The following is a 22,807-nucleotide window of genomic DNA, read 5'->3' on the forward strand; positions in this document are numbered from 1 at the left end:
TCAAAGTCTATATACAGAAGAAGGTATAGCATTTCGTGATTGGTACCAATGATTAATTTATTTAAATAAACGGCTGATCCAATGTGACCCAATTCTGCATAGACTTACTTTTCGGACGGCTAACTATACCAACCCCCTGGTTAAGTAAAAATCAACCCATACCGGTTTCTAGCGCTTATAACTGGATACCTAGATTCGTATATAGTTATCCGCAAAGCTTTACGATCGTTAATATGGGGCAATTGCGTTACACTTTATGGAAGCCGTATGGTCACCGTATTCCAGCTATCGCGTCGGTTGTTTGCAAACAGGGATTACCCTGTCGTGGCGAAGAAAAAGAAACGAATCGCCGTGTTGCTTTTCGCCGCGGTTTTAGTGAAACAGAGCCCGCCTTAAAGAAGCCCAAAAGGGGCAGGAAAAATATTTATATTGCGCTGGAAGGCGGCGTGATGCCGAGCTTGGAGCGAACTGCGATGCCTATCGCCTCACGAGATGTCTGCACATGTCACTTATCCACAGCGCGGCGAGCGGGGGCGATCGGCGGTGCTGTGATTTAGCTTAATACGCCGCCCTTTGCAGCACGAGGCCCTTGGCGTCTCGGAATCCGGCCGCTTTTCGAGGCCTTTCAAACGGCCACAGGCTCTCTTTTTTAGGCCCCCATGTCCGTACAACGTTTCTGCCCCCGTTTGAAAATCAAATTAGCGAAAAACACGCAATTTTATGTGAAAAAGAGCCTTGGATTAGGGGCGACTGCTTAAGTTTGCCATCGGGGTGGACAAGTTTATGTAAAATATGGACGAAAATAAGAACCAGTCGTTTTTCCGGCGACATCAGACTGGAGGGTACATTTCGCACTGCTTACAGTTTCAACTAAAACCACCGTCGATTAGTTAAAGTTTTAGGGCCTCGCGTTGCGACGATGGCAAGACGGCCACACGTGTCAGCGGCATGCGGGCATGTATGTAGACGGGTAACACAAAGCAAGTGACTCAGTCCATGCAGTATCGCCTTTCGGTGATTATTCGCGACCGGAGTCTATGCGCTGGGTCGCGTCCAAGCGGCGCCTGCCCAAAAGCGAAAGCACCGGTGCCGGCGCCGACTTAGCACGGGCGGCTCTCTTTTCTGTTGTCTTCTGCACTGCCGCACACCTTTCGTAGCGTTTCGTGCATTTTTTGACGCGCCCTGAAAGGGAAAAACTCGCTGGCACTAGCACTTCGCTACCCGATCGCCTCAATCCCGTTGTGTTTCGCGTTCCTGAGTAAATTCCCAAGCTACCTTTCTCGCACGCGTCGGGGAGCCAAACAGAAGCGGATTCGACAAATTACTATTTCGCCACAGCGCTCTGATAGGCAGTAAGGCGAGCTACAAAATCGTCCAAGGCACCACCTTATACAATTTTCGAAGAGAACTATACGATAGCGTCTAAGAAAAGGGGCGCGGGGGGGGGGGGAGCATTATGCCAATCAAAGGTAGTAGCTATATCAAAAGCAATATTATACATAATTTCGAACGTCTAAAATCCATGTAAAGCTGCGACCGAATACAAAGAGAACTCCATAAAATTGACTGAGGCATTAACGTAAAAAACACACCAACACTATTCTTGAACAACAGCTTTTGTAACCTTTAACCTCGAAATGTTTTTAATGCTGATTAATGACCTTTGGGCGGACATCAACACCCTGAACCCGGTCAAATTTTGACAAAAATGCTCTCAGCACCGAAAACATTTTTTGCTGGTTGTCAGAAACCGGCGCGCCTAAAAAAGATTGATCGGGCGTCAATCCGGCAAAAAAACGAAAACTCCCAGCGCGGCCGGGGCTAAGCTCGTTTCTGGTAAAACAACAACAGAGCGCCTCGGAAAAGTGCCGTGACATGCATGACAAGCATTAAGCGCGCTGGGGCGTGACCGTAAATGTTTGTGTTGGTGAAGGCAGGTGCAGGTCCTTGTGTTTGAACACGCCAAACCAAACCTGCTTGCCCTTGCCTTTTAATCTGTTGTCGGTGAGGCGAACGGAAACACGGTCCAAAACCACATAAGGAGACTAGATGCGCGAGACCATGGCCGCTTCGCAGGCCAGTGTATACCAGAAATCAGTTACTGGTGTTAAACGTAGACTGAAACAATATGCCGCATTCACGCCTAGGGGCTTACAGTGCTTGAAAATTAGCTATACAGAGAAAAGTAAAAAAAATGTTTTTTCAAAGAAAAATTTAAGGCTTTGAACTTTGTTTGTCACCCTGTGAACACCGCGTGAATGGTCCTAACTGCTAATATAGTTTAACTGAAAAAGTACACATGTCGCATAGGCGGCGCATTTTGAAAAAAAAGACAGTGAAAGCCCAACTGTTCGATTAAAAAAATTGACTGAGGAAAATAGATAGATCTATATCCTGGCTCAAATTTGTCGGTCGCCATCCAAGCGCCTTACCTTGCCTAATTTGCAGTTGGCCAAATTGGCGGGTTTCATAGCCTATCTGTAAGCGGCCGATGACTGCACATGGCCCGCCGCGATACCGAATATCATTAGCGCCGCTCACAGATCCTTATCTTTGCCTGGCATCTGCTTAGTCGTCACTTTTGATCGTGTCCCACCTGTACTCGAAGTTTGTTGTCGGGTCGCAGCACAAAACCGACCACTGTGTGTGTGCGTCGATATACAGCTATTTCGGGAGCATATTCTCACTTCTGCTCGCTGATAACTGTATTTAGCGGCCGATCGCGGATTACAAAAGCTAGAAATAGCTGATTTTTCATCCCTACTGCCTGGCAAAGCACCGAGCGAAATAATTAACCCCGGAGAGCTTAAAATAGAATCGAAATCCAAATTTGACGATTATCTTCGCTTAACATTCGAACACAGTATTTATCAAGTGAAAATGAGCTGGAATGTCGGCCCTGGCTGAAAAGCGCCCGTTTATATTTGGAAGTGATTTCGATTGCGGCTTTCGCCGGCTAAACCTTGTTATTTTCACGCGCGCGCAACCTTTTCAACTTATCGCAGTGAGGCTTCAGCAATACTTTCGCCCACGCTAAATTGCTGCTTTCTCAGTTGTGCGATTTTTTAGCAGAATTTCAATCGGCCTGTCCTGACAAAGGCTGATTTGTTCACATTGGGTGCGGTTAAACAGAACACATTTCAATACAAAACGACCAAGAGCACTAAGGTATTTGCTATAAAATTACAACGTATGGACGTAATTTTGCCATGATCCTCCGCCATAATGTAAACTTCGCCACACTTTCCGATCTGAATGTTATCGTTATAAATTGACCTTATAATCTTGATCTGACGATGAAGCTATAAAACCTCAACAAAAAACACAATTAACTCGTTGGCAAAATTTCGCCACCAAGCAACATCTCTACCTGAACCTGTCACTGTTGAGAGTATAGAGACCGACTTGAAATGGGGCGATTCGCCTATAGACGGCTCAGCGCCGCTCGCTAAAAAACGCCAAGGCTTCCCGGGCGCTCAAAGACCGCGTCGCCGCGTTTTTCGGCTCGCGACCTGATCTCGGTCGAGCTCTCTACCTTCCGACAACGCAGCGGCCTTGTGATTATGTTTACTTTCGATTGCCCGGGCTCGTTCGGCGGGTCCCCGTTTTTTTTCGGGCGCCCTTCTTTGCGCGCGCCAGGCGAACAGACGGACACAACAGCGAATGCCGCCGGCCCAGCCACCCGAGCCCCCTGTTTTCCGGCCTGCGCTTCGATTTGATTTGAAGATCGCCCGACTTGACGAGAAGTAAAGAAAAAACTCGATTCAATTCGATTCGGTAGCCGGGTTCAGTTTTAAATGATGGCAGTCTTCAATTGGGCGCTGCTTTATATATACGTTGCGGTCAAACGCGCTGTTTTTTTCTTCGCCATGAGCTTCGTCCGATTCGTACACAATGTCGGCGCTTGGCAATTTGATTCATCTGGGAAGAGACGCATGTTTACGTGTGTGTTTTTCGCCCCGTCAAAGCTGCGGTCGCCCGGTACACTTTTGCACTCCCATATAGGCTCAACGATTTTCGATTCAACTATTTCACAGGCCTTATGTTGTTTCGCAGTCGGCTGATTTAATACTACATCGTTAAGTTAGTGATTCTCGACAGTGAATCATTTTAGACAGAACTTGACAGGCGGTGATGAACTTCGGCACTTTGTATTAACTCCTACGTAAGCCGCAGCCTTCAAAAAACCACCTACTATATTTTCGACCTGTATTGGCAAGCTCTCTATCGCTACCGCGTGGATATCGCGTTAGATCGCAGAACTTAGATTACAACTCGGGGTGTTTCACATCAAGCTAAAATAAAAATCAAGTAGGAATTAGCGTTGTTAAAAAATGCGGGTTAACAAGGTTAAAACGACCGCACGTTTTGATTTCAATTTTGCACGCCATCAATTAGGTTATTTTGTTACAGTATTTACGTTATTCGGTATCGCTTTAGACCAGGGGTTCTTAAACTTTTGTTACCGCGGACCCCCTAATTTTTTTTCCTCGTGTGGACCACGGTAGGCAAGACATTTTCAGGGATGAGGTTATAAATTAACGTCACAAGACAAATAGGCTTTAGAAATCTGCTGATTTTGTTCCCAAAAAATGTAAAAGTGAAATAGAATCTAAATACATTCAGTGCAAAAATGTTTTATTTTTCATTAAACTATTTTTGTTAAAAAATTGATTGCTTCTTTAGTATACATTAACATTTCTATTAGGCCTTCATGTACCCTCTAAAACTAGTTCACGGACCACAAGGGGTCCATGGACCCCAGTTTAAGAACCCCTGCTTTAGACGGCCGTACTTTTCGCTAAAATGTCAGGTATCGGTTTAGAGAAACCATACTCAGTATCGGAAATCCCTGGAATAAAACTAGCACGTAGAACGTTCCTCTGCCTCAGCTAGTGTTAACTAACGCAATGTACCGTATTTCTAGCAAATCCAAGAAGAACTTGGAAAATCTAGAAGAACTTGTAAAGTAATTAATTGCGTGCGTCACGCGTCGAAAACTAAATCAGCAGGGCAAACACCACACTCGTGCCTCTCTCCTTCAGTAAGCGGCGACACTCCCCAGAGTTATCCCCGCTCCGTAATCCATGAACAAATTGAAACGTGGCGTTTATTGGCTGGCCGACGTTGACCTTGACACGCAAATTTTTGACCTTGGCGCCACCAAAACGCGCGTCGCTTTGATCCGATTGTGTGCATTGGTCTTTAACGTAATGTCGCCACTATGCGTTTTGCGGGCGCGAAAAATAATCATGCACATATGTCGGTAGTCGGTAACCCGCATAATTTACAGGAATCTTGTCGGCAATGCTTTTAAAGTTTTGAGGACACATTCTCTAATCCCATAGGACGCTTTGTAGTATTTTGAGACGAATCACTGATGAGAAGTGTAAAACGGTTGTCAAACAGCAAACCGGGGTATAGTTTGACTTTGAGTCTTTAAATATTTTTATGAATTGATCTTTTTTGTGATAAAATTAGGCCTAATAAATATTTCATTCATACAACTCAAATCACTTTTTACTGTGATAAAAAAAGTTTTTCAATATAATCCAACACGAGCACATTTAAGTTAAAAATACTTTCGTCCATCTTTTCTTAGTTTTTTTTTTGTCGTATAATGGTGGTTTCCTGACGGTGTTTATTAAGTGCTTTAGGAGAATGTTCTTTTAAAAGCAAATGTATAACAAACGTCCTACAACGATGTTCATTTTTTGCTGACCTTTAAAACGACTTTTTAATACATAAAAATAGACCCTAAATAGCTTTATTTAATGTAGTACCACTGTTTAAAATCGGAAATACGTGAACTTTACGGAAACGACGTAGGGTAAACATTCGAAAATAGATTTTTGTAACTGTTTTTATGGATAAAACTAGTTTCCTATCACTGACATCATCGCGCCGTTCTGGTTCCGTTTTAATCTTTGATTTCTTAAACCGGAAAAGCTGCCAAAGTGCCTGACGTTGCCACAAACAAAAGGGGCTCGCTCGCATTACAAACCGCTTACGGTGGCTACACCACAAATGTCGCTGTTTTGGGAGAAATTAGAAAAGGGTCGTCTGTAATTGTAGGCCTTTTACTGACTCCTTTTATGGTCGAAGTTAGTCGGTTTAGCCGCATTTAGGCTTTAACGCACGTCATTTAAAAACGGAAATGCGTTTGCGCTAACTAAAAACGAAGGCCGCCTGGGTCTAGGTTTCGAAAGGATAAAACCGCTAGAAAGGGGGAAACTTAAGCCTATATTACTGTTACGTTGTCAGGCGGGAGTGTTAAGCTGCTTGTTGGTGATTCACAAGGCATCAAGACAGGCCGTTTTACTTTCGTTTGGTTCAACAGTTGTATTGTATCACGTGGTTTTGTGGGTCAAGCGCAATACGGATCTCCTTACGGCCCAAGTTCTCTAATCATTCGCACTTGCACGCTGTTGCGTGTTGTGTGGTGTTCGGGTATTTACTCTTTTAAGGCACTGGAATTAGGATCGTTTGGGAAATTGAAACGCGTGGCCAGTTTGCACGCAAGAATGTAGCATGTGCTTCATCAGAAAAATAACTCAAAAATATACATTTTTGCTAACATCGTGTCATCCAATAATATAAGGCGGTTATCGCTTCTTAGACAAAATTTGTGATTTGTTTTTGTTTTACTTACATATAACTGTGTGAGTGTGTGTGTTTTATTGCTTTGTTGGCAACATATAATTACATAAAGACGAGTAAGCCTTTTTTGATATTTAAAACCAAACTGAATGTTTCATATAATTGTTTGTTTGGTTTAAATTTATTTGCACTCTGAATGCCACTGTCAATTGAAGATGTTCGTTTAAAGTTTAAACCGAACAGACTGAAAAATACTTAGAACCCATTTCAACTTGTTGTTGTAACATTTTTCAAGTTATGCAGTTCATATTTCTTGTGTAAAAATTCCTGGCTAGAAAAACACAATTTCGCCGTTCGAATTCCGGCAAATTAGGGAAAATTACGAGTTTATGAGCCGTTTTATTTCCACGAGGTGCCGACTGGTCTTTTTGAAATGCGTATTCATCTTCGGGCTTTGAAAGCTTTAGCGTGACAGTTACGACCCGGGCCAACCACCAGCCTTTCACCAATGGGCCTTCACCGCCTCTTTTTACCGCACTTTCGGCTCGTTTCCTGGGGCTTTGTAGCATGGGAAACTACAGTGATGCAGGTGTGTGGTCCCTGCAACCCAACACCCCAAAGCGAAAGGGCGGTACCTGGGCCGTGTACTTACATATATATGAGCGTCCGCAAACAACTCCGTATGAACCACCTTAAATGGGTCTTTAAAGTTCAGGTTTTTTCTATGTTTTTGTACCGTACTCGTAAACCCCTTAATCTCTTAAAGGTTGTTTCGCAAATGCGCATCACCACCAATCCATTTGAGCAGTAAAATGTGACACTCAGGCACTCGCAGAATTAGCAATCTATTGAGATTCAGCGATTAACCTGAACAAAGAGTATAACATTGGAAAAGAACAACAACAAGTATAGTTTTAATGTGGCTATTCCTATTTTGGGAAAAAATAATACCAACACACAACATTTGTGATTCTTTCAAGACTCTACTAAATCAAAACAAATGTTTATGCTAATAGAAACCAATATTTGCTCATAGGTTAAAAAAGTATTAAAGGTTAGTCTGGGATAACTACACCATTTCCTCGTTATTTATTGTAACTCGTAGGTAAAAAAACGTAAAAGCATCTTAACGGAACGAAAATATATGTCTTACCAAGTTGTCCGAAACACGTCAAACACTTTTGCTGAACTCACGTGTGTCGGCTTTGGGGCACATTCGTTCGTGCCCCGTTTTTCATTTCAAAAATGTTCGAAAGTCTAGCGTTCAGGGGCAGGTGCGGCGCTGTAACGCAATACCGTCTGTTGACGTCCAGGCCAGATGCACCCCCCCCCGTAGTTTTGAGCCCACGACCGCGTAAAGAGAGTCGTAAACACCCAGTTGACTCGTCATTTGCGGCGGGCCGTAAAGCAAAAATTGCCCGAAAATGTCCCGCCACTTTTTGTTTTACGGCGTGCGGAATTCGCGCCCGCGGATTCACGCTCGAGAGAGCCTTGCGCTTTGATTGCAACGAACTGAACCTGTAATTGCGCCCGGCGTCGGTTTTTATGGATATAAAGCGCCGCCGCATGCCAGACATCAAACGACAAGGGAATTTTATTCGCGTGTGATGGAAAAATCAGGTAAAGGGTCACGAACCCGTTCGGCAGCCGCCAGAATAAACAAAACAAGAGTCATGAACATTTCGGCAGAAATTTCTCCTATGACATTATCACCTGTGGTTTACCGGTCTAGCGCGGTGCGAGTAAATTTGTGGGAATTTGAACTCGGCTGTGTACGGTTATGGTAACGATTACAAAGAGACGCCATCTAACTAAGACCCACTGATACCGGCTCATTTATGACGGTTGACGGATCAAATCATAGATCACAACCTGCAACCCTCTATACACACGGATCACGAATAATAGAACACGGAGTAAATTTGTGGGAATTTGAAGTTGGCTGTGTACGGTTATGGTAACCCCTGGAACTTTGGCGCCTATACTTCCCATTCGTAACTCGCGGGGTCGCTTTAGGTCGTTCCGTCGCTACCGATAGGCTGCCATGCCCAGTTTTTTACGTTCACAAAGTGCTCAACCTGGGTTGTGGGGTAGCTGGGGTCATTAGGTTCCACGTTGCCAGAAATGAGGCCGTGGGTTTTTTAGCCGGGTTAAGTAGAAAGTCCTAAAGGCCTAAACATTCCGTCGAGCTGAAAGGCATCAATGGACGACCGTACTTTTTGCTAAAAGTGTGTACAAACAGACTATTTACTATACATGAAATATTAACATCATAATACATTGGTATTATGACATTATTTCTTTCGTCCATCATTTCCTTCACGTGCTAGAATTGATGCAAAATTTCGAAGTAAAGGGTCGCCGCTGTTAATGATAAAAATCCGTAGAATTCGAATTTAGTTTATTGCCAACGAAAACAAAACAAACGGTAAAATAGATAACAAATAACTGTATGTAAATGCAAATGTGTCGCACAGCAAACGTTTCAAAAGGTGTCATTCGAACAGGCGGAGCTTTCGTTTTACGGTCGCGTTGCTAAAGCGAAATCGATTATCTGCAACCGCAAGATTCCACAACCATGTCATCGTATTTGGTCAGCACGATATTACTGGAACCGTCCACATACAGAAGCGACACCGGTTTGAGGCCGGTTGCCACGCAACATGGCTTGGCGGTCGACTCTGGTTCCACCGACCTCATCATGGCCACGAGCAGGGCGTGGTTGGTGGCGTTCAGTGCGCCCCCTAGCGGGTACGGACACTCCCCCGCACAACGATAAGCCTCGATGCTGCGAGGGGCGATAATCCAGCTCGACCAACCGAGTTGCTTGAAGTTGACCCGCATCGGGCGCTTTTGGCAGATCGTCTCCTTGGTTGGCCATTGATGCTGGCCGATACTACGTTTGGTCCGTTGCTCGGCGTTTTCGTTTTCCGTGTTGGTCTGTTTCAATAGGCTTGGGTTTACATTAAGATTCTTGTCGTCCTTTGAACCAGCTGTCGTTTCATTTTCTTTGCTGTTAGTCGTCGTCCTGTTGCTCGTTTTAAACTGCTCCATAAAGCCATTTGGATGCGATTTGTTTTGCTGTTTTGGTTCTTTTTTAAACTCGCGCTCGGTGCATTTTGTTCTGTTGGTGGAAACTAACACCAGCTGAGGCCGTACCGTGGGTAAACACTCCCGCAAGTTGGAGTTAGAATCGGCAAGAGTAGAGTCCCGCTTAACAGTTGTAACAAGAACGTATCTGTTGGTGACTTTGCGGTGCAAAGACAACTTGCCAAAAGCAAGCAACCTTCGAACCACCTGTGTAAGTTCGAGCGCCTTGTGCGAAGCGTTAACGGCATGACTGCTGATTGTAATTTGACGGGAGGCAATAGGTCGAGAAGACATTGACCGGAATAATTCTCCAAGCTTGACGTTCGCTCTTAAGTCGGTGGGATCGTCTACATGCCGATTATGTCCAAAAACCGTGTGAATACTTTTGCTTGTACGAAGGTTGTTTATGCTACTGATGTGCTTAAATCGTCTCCATTTCAGACCGGGTACCTCGTACACAGTGTAATCCACTATCAGTCCCCACCGTAGAATTTCGCCAAGGTCTTGCCTGTCAGTCGGCAACTGAATATAGAGAACCGCCGACACAATAGCCTCGCTTTCTGAGACTTCTTGTGGTTGAAAACGCAATTCAGTTGCTAAGGTCTCTCCATCTTCAACAATGGATTTTCCTGAAAGAAAAAAAGAAAATATCAATCATGTATTTCTGAACATTGTAAACTACAAACTTTTTTGGATTATTTTTTTATCTTTGTTTGTAAAAAGTGTTCTATATAATTACATAAATAAAGAAGCTTAGTTTTCCATTAGTGATCAAAACGTTGAAGTTACAATGTTATAAATAGGCAGCAAAAATCGTAAATTGGGCATAAACAACGATTTTTACTGTTTAAAGTTCATACGTTCTAGTTGAATTCGGCTAAATAGAGAGCAAAATAGGCCGGTGTGGGAAACGGTAAAATTCCTAAACGTGCCTATAGCACCGGTGCGTTTCATGTTGTTTCTCTTCTAAACGACTCAAGTTCATAAGATTTGCCTTATTCAGTCCACCGAAGCTACGCACATCGAAAGCCTTGTAACGAATGCTATAGAAGGCGGTAAGTCAACATTTGCGTATATAAGCGCGCCAGGCCGTTGAGGCGGTACAAGGGGCTATGAACCGGGAGGGAACGCCATACCTTGGCCCTGCTGGTCATGCCGATCTATCCGTTTGAACTCTACATATTTTCTTTTATTAAGATGGAAAGAGCGTCTGAACAGGCTTTATGCCCATCTGATATTACCCTGCGTGGTCCCGTGCTCAGTATGTACAAAGGGAACGATACGCTTTGAATCTTATCTCCAGGCGAGGTTAGCTCAGCTGGGCCGAGCCCGCGGCGCGTGTTGTCTGAACGTGGTTAACGCGCCATTTAGAACTTACCCTTGTCGGTTTGGTTAACATTTAATTCGGCATTGATCTCGGAACGTGACAACGACCCCGAAAAGCATGTTGATACTCTGCTATGCGAATTCGCGGTGATTTGTACACAAGAATGACCGTTTATGTGGTTGACTTTTTTACAACTTTCTGCTGAATTTGCGCTGTGTATTTGTCGTTCTAGAATGACGGTTGTTAGACAAAACGTTAAATTATGGGATGCTGGGATGTCTTTTCCCATATGTTTACTAATAGTTTATGGTTTTCGTGAATTTACACTAGATCATTTTTTTCATGAAAAGATGGGCTATTAAACAAAGCTACAGCATATAGTTTAAAAGGATACGACTTATAATAGAGGTAAACGTGAACAACTCAAATAATATAACAATTAAAACGTGATTGTTTATTACAATGAAATATTGGGAGAAACGCCTGAATGTTTATGTTGAAAACGGCTTGCAAAGAGAACAAATAGACCTGAATAGAAAGAACTAAAAAATTGATCATGGTTGTATGATTCAAATGAGTTAAATTGTGCATCTTCACCGACTTTACGTTGTTATTTCTTATGAACTTAGACGATGTGCGACATTTTAACCTTAAAACGGATAACTTACTACTATGACGTTAACCCGTTTTACAAAGTTGCAGGTTTTGTGCTTTTAACCTTTGTAATTTTGTTTGTAACCTATGCTCGCCGGCTTCGGGCCGATCTTGTCCATCAACGCCTTGCCTGACTCAACGTAATTTAATCGCACCTATGCATGGACTTAAACCAACTATAAACAGTGGTGCACATTAGCAGGTCTGTAACAAACTGACCCGTATAGCTATGTCGGTCTTGGATTACAACGCAAATTGCCAGCGATGGCATCGTGATAAGCAGGCGAACCTTACCTTGGTTTGTTAAGCTTCGAACAACGTTCGTTGTCATGTCGGGAAAACGACAGCCGGCGTCCTTGAACTCTTGCTTGTCCTTGCTTTTCAAGGTCATGTGCAGTAGACTTGGCGCAGAGTCGGGTTCGGATTTTTCCGGAGCAGACGTTATCTCGAAATCTTTCGCATGGCGAACTTCGTTCAAATCTTCTGTGCCGCTAGCAGCCACCTGCAAACCTTCGCTGGAACCATGCAGCTGAACATTGTTCAAACTTGTGTCTTTTCTTAACTTCTCAATTAGCTCTGGAAACGCACTATTTGAACCAGGAGTGTATAGGCCTGCTGCAAGTGGCCCAACCAACGAAGCAAGTTGTAATAGAGCTATAATCTTCAAGTCCATTTTGCTTTGTGCTGTTAAATTAGATCTCACCAATTTGCAAAGTAGTAGATCGTTTAAATGAGAAATCGATAGCTCAAGTGCTTTTTTTCTTGTTGCCCGTGTGAATCCTATCGAAATCGCGAAGTGTGGATTGATACCGCGTTATCGCAATTGCGTTATCTCTGTACCTTACAAGTGTTCGTTCTATGACAAACACCGACGCTACATTTTTCAATGACTGTTCCATTTCGTTGATGGACCATGTGCAATTTACGAAGTTTAAAAAAAGAAAAACTGTAGTTATTCAAGGAGCAGCCAGGAAATGTAATCTAAAATCAATGCCTATATTAAAAACGAAAATAATTGGTTTCAAAACCAGGTTTGAATTTTTATGTTATCATGATAACAATGTTGGTCTAATATAAAAAATAAGTTTTACAAAAGGTAACCACTTTTTTTCCTTGATATTAAATCGTATAGTGGTGAGAAAATACAGAAGGGGTTAAAACATGTTTGTTGACAACGCATACACCTCTTTGGACAGGATTTTAAGTTAACGTTGCTGGGGCAACATTTGGTTTGTTGTATCGGAAAGATCAAATCTCAATAAGCTTACGATTTGTCACTAGAAAGGTGACTAACGTTCGCCCTAAAACGGGAGAAAACGTATCTCTAGGTGTCTTCGTTGTAAAAGCTTATCGGGCATGATTCGCGAAACCCCCAGTGTGTTATTTTAGTTTTTCTCTGTTTCGTTACATGACGAATATTACGAGGAGAGATATTTTTGTTGCATCCGGTTTATATAAGGACCACCGCATAGGGGGTTGACTGCATTACTAACCACCAAAGGCTCCCACACTCTTACGGTTACGTCACTTAGACCCTACTGGATGCTTCAAAGGTTTTTTTACCAAGCCGAACACGTTTAAAGTGGTCGGACGGTTTCTAAACTTTGTCGTAAATCAAAGTGAATTTGTTTCCATTGTACACGGTGTCGGGATTATAATGCTCGGAAGCGGCGAAGGCTGTGTGCGCTAAAACCTGTACAAGTGCCTGTAGTAAGGGCCGCATTATCCCTTGTAACATGTGTGAGGCCCGCACCGACTGACAATGGACACTTGAAAATCGCGCAGGGCTTTCCGCGTTCTTTTTTCCGCCTTCCAGTCTTCGGCTTTGTTGTGACAAGCTCAAAAACGCCTTATCACGATTCCATTTGTGTCGCGGAGAGAATTTCTATTCAGCCGCGACAAAATATCGGATTTTATGTGTTTAAGGCGACAAAATATGCGAGTTGGGAACGTGGTGAATGCAATACGATCGGAGGTGGTATTTTTGTGTGCGGATGTTTGATGTAAAAGAGACCTGCTGGGCATTTAGGAATTTCAACCTGGCCAACAACACCCTTTTAACTGACCTACCAGAAGGCAGAGGAGGCAATCCCACTTGACTTGCGAATAAATTTTAAAGAAATCGTTTCGAAATTTCCACAGGTCAAAACTGGGAGACATTTGACTTGAGTTTGTTAGAACGCGAGAATTCCAAGTATTTATGCATACTAAACGGTAACAAACATTAGGTTTTGTTTGAATAATAAGTGTTCCATTCGTAAAATTTTAATTTTTTAATAATTTTCTCTTTAAAATATATTAAAATTTAAGAGGTCAGGTCTGTCAAAACAATAACAGGTAGCTATGCAATATGCCCATTTTTCTATGTTGTTATCGATTTTGTCGTTAACCATGATCAGAAGAGGATTTTGTTTTTGTCGTGTTCTACAAACAAGAGCTTGTTCACATCCTAACCTTTTTGTTAAAGTTATAATCCCGCGAAAGTTGGTATTTTTACGTCATTTATAGTAAAATTGTTACTGTTTAGAGACCTATATGTTCACTAAAGTTTTATCAGAATAAATTGATTATGGAGGCACATTTACTTACATATTATTATGCACGTTATGTTCCTTAAAATAGTGAACTTGACTATTAAACTGTTACAAGGTTGTTCACGCAAAGGGAAGTATTTGTAACAACAGAACATTGTATTTAATAAAGTTAGTGACCAACCTTCTTGCAACAAAACTCATATAGTTCGCCTGCGGCTGAGATGTTTTGTTGGGCAAGTGAATCTAAATTAAAACTTTGCAAAGATGTTAAAAATTAATTTCGCGTTCATTGCAAACAATAAATGATATGCATATTGCTTTAATCAACATCAACCGAAATGTTCAGGTTGGTCGTGTTGATATAGTATAGTTGAGCGCCCCTAGCCCCGTAGTTTGCGGACTGAGCAACTTGCTTATGTACTGAGTGGATTACCTGGAAGCTTTATCCTAATACGTAGAGCGAGAATCAATTAACTATACTTCTTCACACAGAGGCCCTACTACATCAGTCGGTCGATACGAGAAGAACAAAACCTTATAGAATCGTTCGATAGTTATGCGAGTTGTTCGATACTACTAAACGTCAACCAACAACACACTTTGTACAATAAAGCATAACATAATATGGACTACTTTTTCTCGTACTTATTGCATAATTTACATCATACCTCAAAAGTCTTACTTCTTAATTATCCCATCACCAGAAAAAAGAACATGTAACCACACACATTCTTTGATGCTGCAATATAATCCAGTACAATTCAGGTTATGATTTCCCTTCTTCTTTCTTTTAAACGCTTTGATTTAAATTTAATAAAATTAGTACTGCTGAACAGTATAGATACCCTAAATTCTGTACACAAGATATATGTTTTGCAGTATAATAACAGTAAAAGTACACATTGCATTTAGCATATATGTCGTGAGTTCGAATATATCATATCGTGATTTAGAACCTCGCTGTAGACTAGTTGTTTTTCTAGCCTGCCTTGCTTGTAACATTGATTGACAGATTCGGTTATTCTGTGATGGTTTCCGGTGTGCATTCGGCATATTCACAGTTTCGGTGTATTTTGTAGAACAATAAAATAGGACCTATTTGCACAAAAACAATTTGGCAACTTTTACTTTGGCGTTTGCAAAACTTCACAAAATTTATTCTGTCGTTGGTTATCACTTGCTTTCTCTATCCCGCTAACACTAAACGCACATTTGGTTCTTTGTTGCTTTGCACAAATCTGCAAACCGTTCGAGCCTTGACAAAACGCTTAACCATGCAGCGGCAAGTGGATAAAGTTGTAAAGGTCAGTGCTATGTTGGTACTCGCAAGTGCTCGTTGAGCGGTCGCGAAGTTTTTTGGGGGCCAGCAGTTTTCTATTCTTAGGTCAGGTGTCGGAGTGCCCTCGTGCTTATACTCGAAAGGCGCGGAGAGGCCGGGAAACACTCGCGCAACTACGGTTTGTGTCACTTGGCGCATCCCTACGCCACTCCAGGCAACAGGCGAGGCACACGCCGCCCGTTCCAGCAATGACGATCACTTAATTTGCGGTAGGAGCTGTTGAGGTACTCCAAGTAGCTTGGGTTACACCTCACCGACCATCGCAACACAACTTCAAGTCAAAACAAGGATTAATGTCTTGTTTTACGACGAATCGCGCTGCCCTGTTCTGACCCTATTGTTTGGAATGGAAAGTCCAGCGAAGGCATTGTTAACCGTCGATTCTACGTCATATTCTGCTTGCTTAACTCTCTTGATGATACCACTTAATTACTGTATATATTTTCATTCAAGTGGCAGTCTAATTTGGTTATTGTAATTGTTTCATTAATATTTGTTAACATTTACCAATCTGTTAAACACAACATTCAATGCACTTCGTGGCGACTAAACATTGAACAGAAATTGTGTCTAAAGCAGTGCATATTAAACTATACAAGTTTTTTTCACTCTCTAAACAGATAAGGTAGTAGATAATCACTGCGCCAGTTAAACCGTATCCAGTGACAAAAAATAGGCAATAAAATGCATACCCAGAACTGAAATGTCAAAAGGTGTACTTAACTTTACAGTTATCGATACTTAATATTATTAAAGCACTTAAAACCCACTATCGCTGAACTTTCTAGGCCTAAATTGCACAAAAGATAAAATTAAAATACACCAATACACCGTCTATTCCCAGAAATGTTACCTAAATCTATGCTGTGACTGCCGAAAAAGCTGATGAATTTAAGCAGCAAAGCACGTAACAATTAAGTAACTAAGAGATAGAAATGTTGCCAATAAACTAAAAAAGTATCAATTAGCGAAGTATAACGTTACCGACACTAGACAAAAAGAACCAATAGGCTACTAAGCCAGATTCGAATTAGCAGTTAATCTGAACTAGGAAATAGACTACCAATACCTACAGCTGGCACAATTTTTGTGTCCGTAAACTGTTTTGATTGATAGCTCATTTATCCGCTAAAAGGACGAAATTTACCCCCTGGGGTAAATTTACATCAGGTTAAGAAAGGCTGCTCTAAAAGGTGCATTTGATTTACTTCTATGCAAAACCTACATCTAGTCACTAATTTGTACATGTTTAGTGGAGTTATTTATGTTTTAAAAAGTCTGACTTACTGCTTTTAGCCTTGTTTAACTTCTAGCAATCCGTGGGGGAAAAACAGTAAAACAAATAATTTACTCAACTCTCTTTTGCCGATCTCCGTTGGTGCACACTTGCAAAACATTCATTCACTTGAGGTGAACCATTCATCACTGCATAACAACACTGTTCTACAACATTGCAGCATGAGTCTGTTTTAGAGTAGACTTCCAAGAACAGTCTATTTTTTACTTTATAAACGTGGGAGAAATTGCAAAAGGAACAAACTTGCAAATATTGATCTGATGTATATTGTGTCGACTAATAATGACTACATCTTGCTATTACGACGTCACATCCAACATTGGTTTAATGATAACATCAATTGTACGCCAACACTGTGGTATACAATCAGAGTAAAAAATAAAGCAATGCTATAGGACTTTACTTTCTACCTCAATACTTGTTTGAAATAAAGGAAAGCTATTTGAAGATTTCGTAACGTCTCACATTGCCCTACTCTGTCTCGTCATTGTACTCATTATCCATATTGCGATATCTTTTTTCATACTCAAATTATTGACAAACTACTAACTGCGTTGTTAACATGAGTTAACGAAACCATTGTCTAATCGATCTTTAAACTGAAAAGCACAACGCTCCTGATCTGTAAACTCGTACAACCTGCAAAAACTGACACAATATTCTGTCCAGCAATGCCAATTACCATTAAGCCGGCTCTCAATCGCTTTAGTTCTAGAGGTGTTAGAGTTGACACTGTGAGTCAATGTTGACTTGTAGCAATGCTTTTAGAGAATTTAGGCACCAGGCGAGAGATTTGTTTGTTCGTAGTCCGTACTGATAGCGCCTACGTTGGGTATCCGACGCATTGAACATTGGACATAGGCCTAACGCCCAATACCTACCTAGCTGTAAAACCTATACTTTGCCTCTTATGGTCAAAATACTCACCTGATCTAATACAACTGTTTCCGATTTTTTTTTTTTACAAATTTGACAAAGTTTAAAATTTAATGATGGAAATTCAAATCAACCGCGATACTTGTCGTTTGCCACCTTTCAAACACTTTTATGACACAATTTAAATTAAATCCGAACTTTAAAACAAGGTAAAGTAATGTTTAAACGGTATTGCTACTTACACAATATAGATTAGGGACTTAACCTATTTTAGTTGGTTTAATATAGTAAAACAAAAAAATCTTTGTAAAAAGTTTTCCATATGCAAATACAAACCAAGACGTAAAATTATTTTAGGAGTCACATTAAATCGTTTTATTCATATGCTGCAACCTGCAATCTTATAAATATCCCCGAATACGGAATATTTTAGAATACTAAAAGTCCCTGAGTAAGTGAGCTGATTGCCTTTACTTGAGATTCAGTTTGCGCTCGGAATGTAAAAAATGCTTACCACCATGCCATTTTTTCTTCCAAAGTATTAATTAAACAAACGTTATCCCGTTCTAAGTGCGTTCAACGCCTGGCCTGGCGCCATTTTCGATTTATAACGAAGTTCAGTATCAATGTCGCTGTCTGCTACTGTTTTGCAAACACTTGACACACGTCGCAAGATTGTCCCTCGCCTCGCCACAGGCGCCACTGTTAAGACTGATTATATGTAAAAAGTAAAGAAAGACTGTCTTGCGCTTCTTCCCAAATTGCGTGTATCCGGTTGAAAACCGCGATTGCACGTTTATCTCTATAGTCGGCGTACTAAGTGGAAAATAATGCGTTCGGTAACTTAACCAAATTTACATAGACCATTTCCAAACGTATGCTTAGGATTTGCCGTTAGACGTGTACTGTTTAACATCATGGCCAAGTACAAGAAATCGATCGTCCATTTTGTTGCAATTTCTACATGTGTTTAACAGAAAATAAAGTAAAAACCTTCGCCATATGATATCATGTGCTACTTATACTTAACATAAATCAAAAGGGATACTTTAACAATTTACGTTTGTAGGTATAAGTTATGTGTAGAAAAAAAATGTGTTGTTTCAACTGACTGGCGCATTTTCTAAAGGAGATGAGAATTAAATAAAGGAGAGAGAATTAAATTTGCCGTGGTTTAGTAGGCACCAGCAAACCAATTTGAATTTCAAATCTAAAAAAAATGTTACACACTCTGACTGCTTTGACTGTAGTTTATATTCCTTGAAATTGTGCAGTTCGTTAATAAGTTTAGTCGTTCACTAGAGAAAATGTTTTTAAAATGAAACTGGTAATCGTGGGGCTCGGCTTTATTCCATGATATCAATATTTAATTGTTGATTTTTTTTCTAAACGTCTTATTAAATTATTTTTTGAGTCTTTGCTTTAAAAACTAATTTACAGAAAATACATATGGGCATCTCACTGTTTTTCGTGATATACTAAATCGATGAAATTAGAAAGAAAACAAAATATAAACTTGTCGTTACGTAATCAACTCCGTTCAAGCGGCGTTTGTTCCAATGTTTGTCCACGCATCACTCTTGGCTTTGATTTTATTGCCTATTTGCGTTGCCAGTTCGGTTTGCACGCCCGGCGTGCTTGGCGGTCGGTGCGGCCGTACATCATGCACCTCCCACCACCCCTTTGCAAGCGGACAGCAGCGCTAGTCAAACATGAGAGCGAGCCCGCTGTCGCCACTTGCTGTTTAATCAAAGCGCGAGCAGGCGCCGGACTTATCATCGCGTTTGTTCCGCGACGCGCAAAGCCAACAAACACCCGTCTGGCTATTGAGCGGCCATGCATTGTCGCAAAGGAACCGCAGCGCACCTTCGCCGAACGTCGGGCCGCGAACCCAGTGGGTGGAGTTGGAAGGTATTTCTCTCCTGGTCTCCCAGAAGGAACTTTGTTCAGGCTGTGAAACACGAGGAACGGAAAGCCACCCCTCACCTATGGAGTGCACTGTTTGTCCCTCCTCTTACTCATTCCTCGACACGAAGTCGCGCGTTTGGCCACTGTTGCCAGATTAACTGTTGCTCTGCAATCGCTATAGTTTTAACGAAAACAAACAAATATGTTCGGCACACTATGCACGAATCTGTAATGTAGCGTGATACCGAATTTGAAAGACAAAAATGTCGAGTAAATCGACAAGATGATGTCACGTTGAAATCGATTTACTCGACCTCTTGGGATTCATACAGCCATCAAACAAATATCCATATTCAAATAACCACTTAAACGCCTACAGTTATTTACATATATTCGGGAATTTACAACGATGATAATACCACAACAGCAAACAATCTCGATGGCCAACGATTATAATATGAAACTACCAAATACTTTTCAACGTGTTCAGATCGTTATCTTGAGAAAAATATAGTTCGCCGGATAGGATTATATTCGCATGATACAGATTTAGAGTGTTGTGGGTTTGGCTTATAGTGATTAATTGACGTTCCTGTAGCCAAGTGAGAGCTCTTGTTTTGATCGCCTTGCTCCCACCACCGGGCGCTGATATTTACCTAGAGCACTTCCGACTTCGCCCCATTGCCATTATCTATGTGCGGCCTGGGAAGTTAAGCATTTAGTAAAGGGAGGGGGTCAACTTTTGATGTTTAAAAACACTTTTATCTGTTACCGTGACACGCTCGTAAATATCCCACGTGTCTGTCTAATTTAGACAAAACAATCCGTTAATAATTGTAAAGCAAATCTGTGGATAGCAATATGGAAAATAAATAACTTAAATTTGCAATTATGTCAATTTTAATTTTGATTTTTTCCATAGATTGTTTAGGTAAAATTGACCGACTGTTTGGCCGGGGTTGATTGATATGCATTCTCCTCCTTCATTTCAAACGCGCACGCGCATTTTCCTGCACTGCTTACATAGGCGTCCTACGCGATTCCAATGAAACGTGCTTGGCCGCCCGAAACCTCAGCACACAGATCTTTAATGCCATGTTTTCGCAATAATACGAGCTCCTTGAATGGGTTTCATTGTGTCGCCGGGCCATTCTTATGCCCTCGTGATTAGCACCCAATTAAAGTGGCGACAGAAACCCTGCGACCTGCGACCTGTGGCTCTTCCCGCCAATAAAATGGCGGATTCCCTGTCTTGGCCGCCTAAATCACTGCCAAGCGATAACAGTATGACACCAGGCTGTACTGTAATTGCTCTGCGATAGCTCTGAGCAAATAAATCATCGACATTCGTTAATCCATCTCTAACCGACGCGTAATTTCTCCACGGAAACAGAACACAACCTTAACGTTGACAAATTTGCTACCTCTTTCGGTGTGCTTTCTATACAAATACACACCAATATGGAGCGTTGGTGCTACTCGATTCTGACGTACGAAAGAGTCCTGCGTCAGAAATTAATCTACGTCACTCACTTTTATTGTCTTCTTCTCGACTTGGCATGTAAGTGCCGTCAATCAAACTAAACAGCAATTATCTGACAGAGTGCACCGCGCAATAAACACTTGAGTATATTCTCAACAAACACCACCTGACATGATAAAGTTTTACTTAAAGTCGATCGTTACAAAGTTATTAAAACCAGTTGGACCTCAAATACATTCTAGGGGTTGTCACTTCTTCCAAAACAGCAAATTACATGAGGTAATTGTATATCAGGTTATCAGCGCACAGTCGAGTTGTCCACTGTTTAAACACCGCGCGCTTAATTTCGACCTTGCTCGACATTCCGTGTCTAATTATAGATTAGCGAATAGACCCCCTTTCAGTTTGCCTAAATTCCAGACATTACATGTCCCGAATATCGATTGCGTTTAATAGGCTGCCATTTACACAGTCGCCTCCCATAATCCGCCATTAGGTCGCCCCTACATATGCGTCAGATATTGGGTGACGCTCCTGCAGTGGCCCGGTTGTGTACTTGGAGGGGAGGTCTGTGTATGTTGTCTTATCAAACATGGCAGGCAAGTTATTCGGCGCCTTCTTGTAAGCTATATGTTTACCGCGGATGTTTAACTGTTGGTGATTGCTGGACTTCCGCCCGTCTTAAATTCCGGTATTAGGCTAATCGTGCATCGCTCGTCGTGTGTATTGCGTAGTGCGGTGCGATGGCCAAACAGCAAGCTTAAATCAGTAAAAGCCCAGTTTTACTCTAATTTGACAGTTATTGAAAATGACTTCATTGCTAAATAAGTAAGCTCACGTAGCATTTGAATATAGTACATAGATTTTGTCAATAGCAACTTGTATATCAACATCCGCAAATTGCTAACGAACCATACATTTTTTGTGTTTTCCGTAGAACGGATGACAATTGGAAAAAAAGTTTCCAGATGTAAGCGGTTTAGATTGGATTTCAAACAGACCAGAATGCTGATAAATGTAAATCTATGCTTATCTAAGGCTCAATAGCCGGGTCAAAGGCCTCGGGTGATTTCTGGGAAGCACATTAGTGGACTATAAGTAAAGTTGTGACAAAATCGACATATACGTTCTTGGCTCGCGTATTATTTCGTGGTCCACTTTGTGCAAGATAATACTACAATTCGCCTCAAAATATTATTTTCCTGCCTTTAGAAGGCATATACGTATCGGTAGCGGATTCTTTGCCAAATTTGTTTTGTCTGTTTTCGATTTTTGCCGAATTTGTTGGCCTGATCAAGAAACCAAATTTTGATTTGGGCTATACACAAATTGTTATAAATAAAGCCTCTGCATAATTATATTTCACTGGCTATCGGATATTAGGCATCAATAGCTCTACTTTATGCTTGAATAAATTGTTTTCTTTTAAAGGCACAAAAGTAATTATTAGCACGGTTTAGCGACGGAATAGCCAATTTAGATCGGCCCCCACCCACCCATACCCCCAACGAATGCAGCAGGAAATTAGGGAAAGCTCTCTGATGCCAACGGATCGCGTGGCCGCCAACAACTCGAAGCAAATCAGACGCACTTTAGCGTCGCGCTAGACGACCTCAAAAGCTATTACACGCCGTGAGTCGGATGTGGCGAAAAGGCGCGTTTTCGGGGCGATTTTAGGCCGATATTTCGCCGTCAATAA

At 41.6% G+C, this 22,807-nt stretch overlaps 1 protein-coding gene across 1 annotated transcript; it reads right to left on the reverse strand.

The window, feature by feature from the left end:
* Positions 1 to 9,150: 9,150 nt before the first annotated feature.
* Positions 9,151 to 12,344, reverse strand: LOC146169759 (uncharacterized). Its single transcript, XM_083387215.1, has 2 exons — positions 11,966 to 12,344; positions 9,151 to 10,319 (listed from the first exon to the last, which is right to left on the reverse strand). Exons 1-2 carry the CDS (start codon positions 12,342 to 12,344, stop codon positions 9,151 to 9,153), a joined length of 1,548 nt encoding a protein of 515 aa, XP_083243341.1.
* Positions 12,345 to 22,807: the final 10,463 nt, after the last annotated feature.

This window comes from Ascidiella aspersa, chromosome 1 (assembly GCF_963924565.1).
Source record: "Ascidiella aspersa chromosome 1, kaAscAspe10.2, whole genome shotgun sequence".
In the NCBI taxonomy this organism is placed as follows: domain Eukaryota; kingdom Metazoa; phylum Chordata; class Ascidiacea; order Phlebobranchia; family Ascidiidae; genus Ascidiella; species Ascidiella aspersa.

Bases quoted from the DNA above. Each gene is read 5' to 3' on its own strand.
- LOC146169759 (XM_083387215.1), bottom strand. From the start codon at position 12,344: ATGGACTTGAAGATTATAGCTCTATTACAACTTGCTTCGTTGGTTGGG. The intron at 10,320-11,965 runs GTAAGGTTCGCC...TTTTTCTTTCAG, and splicing joins TCGAAGCTTAACAAACCAAG to GAAAATCCATTGTTGAAGAT.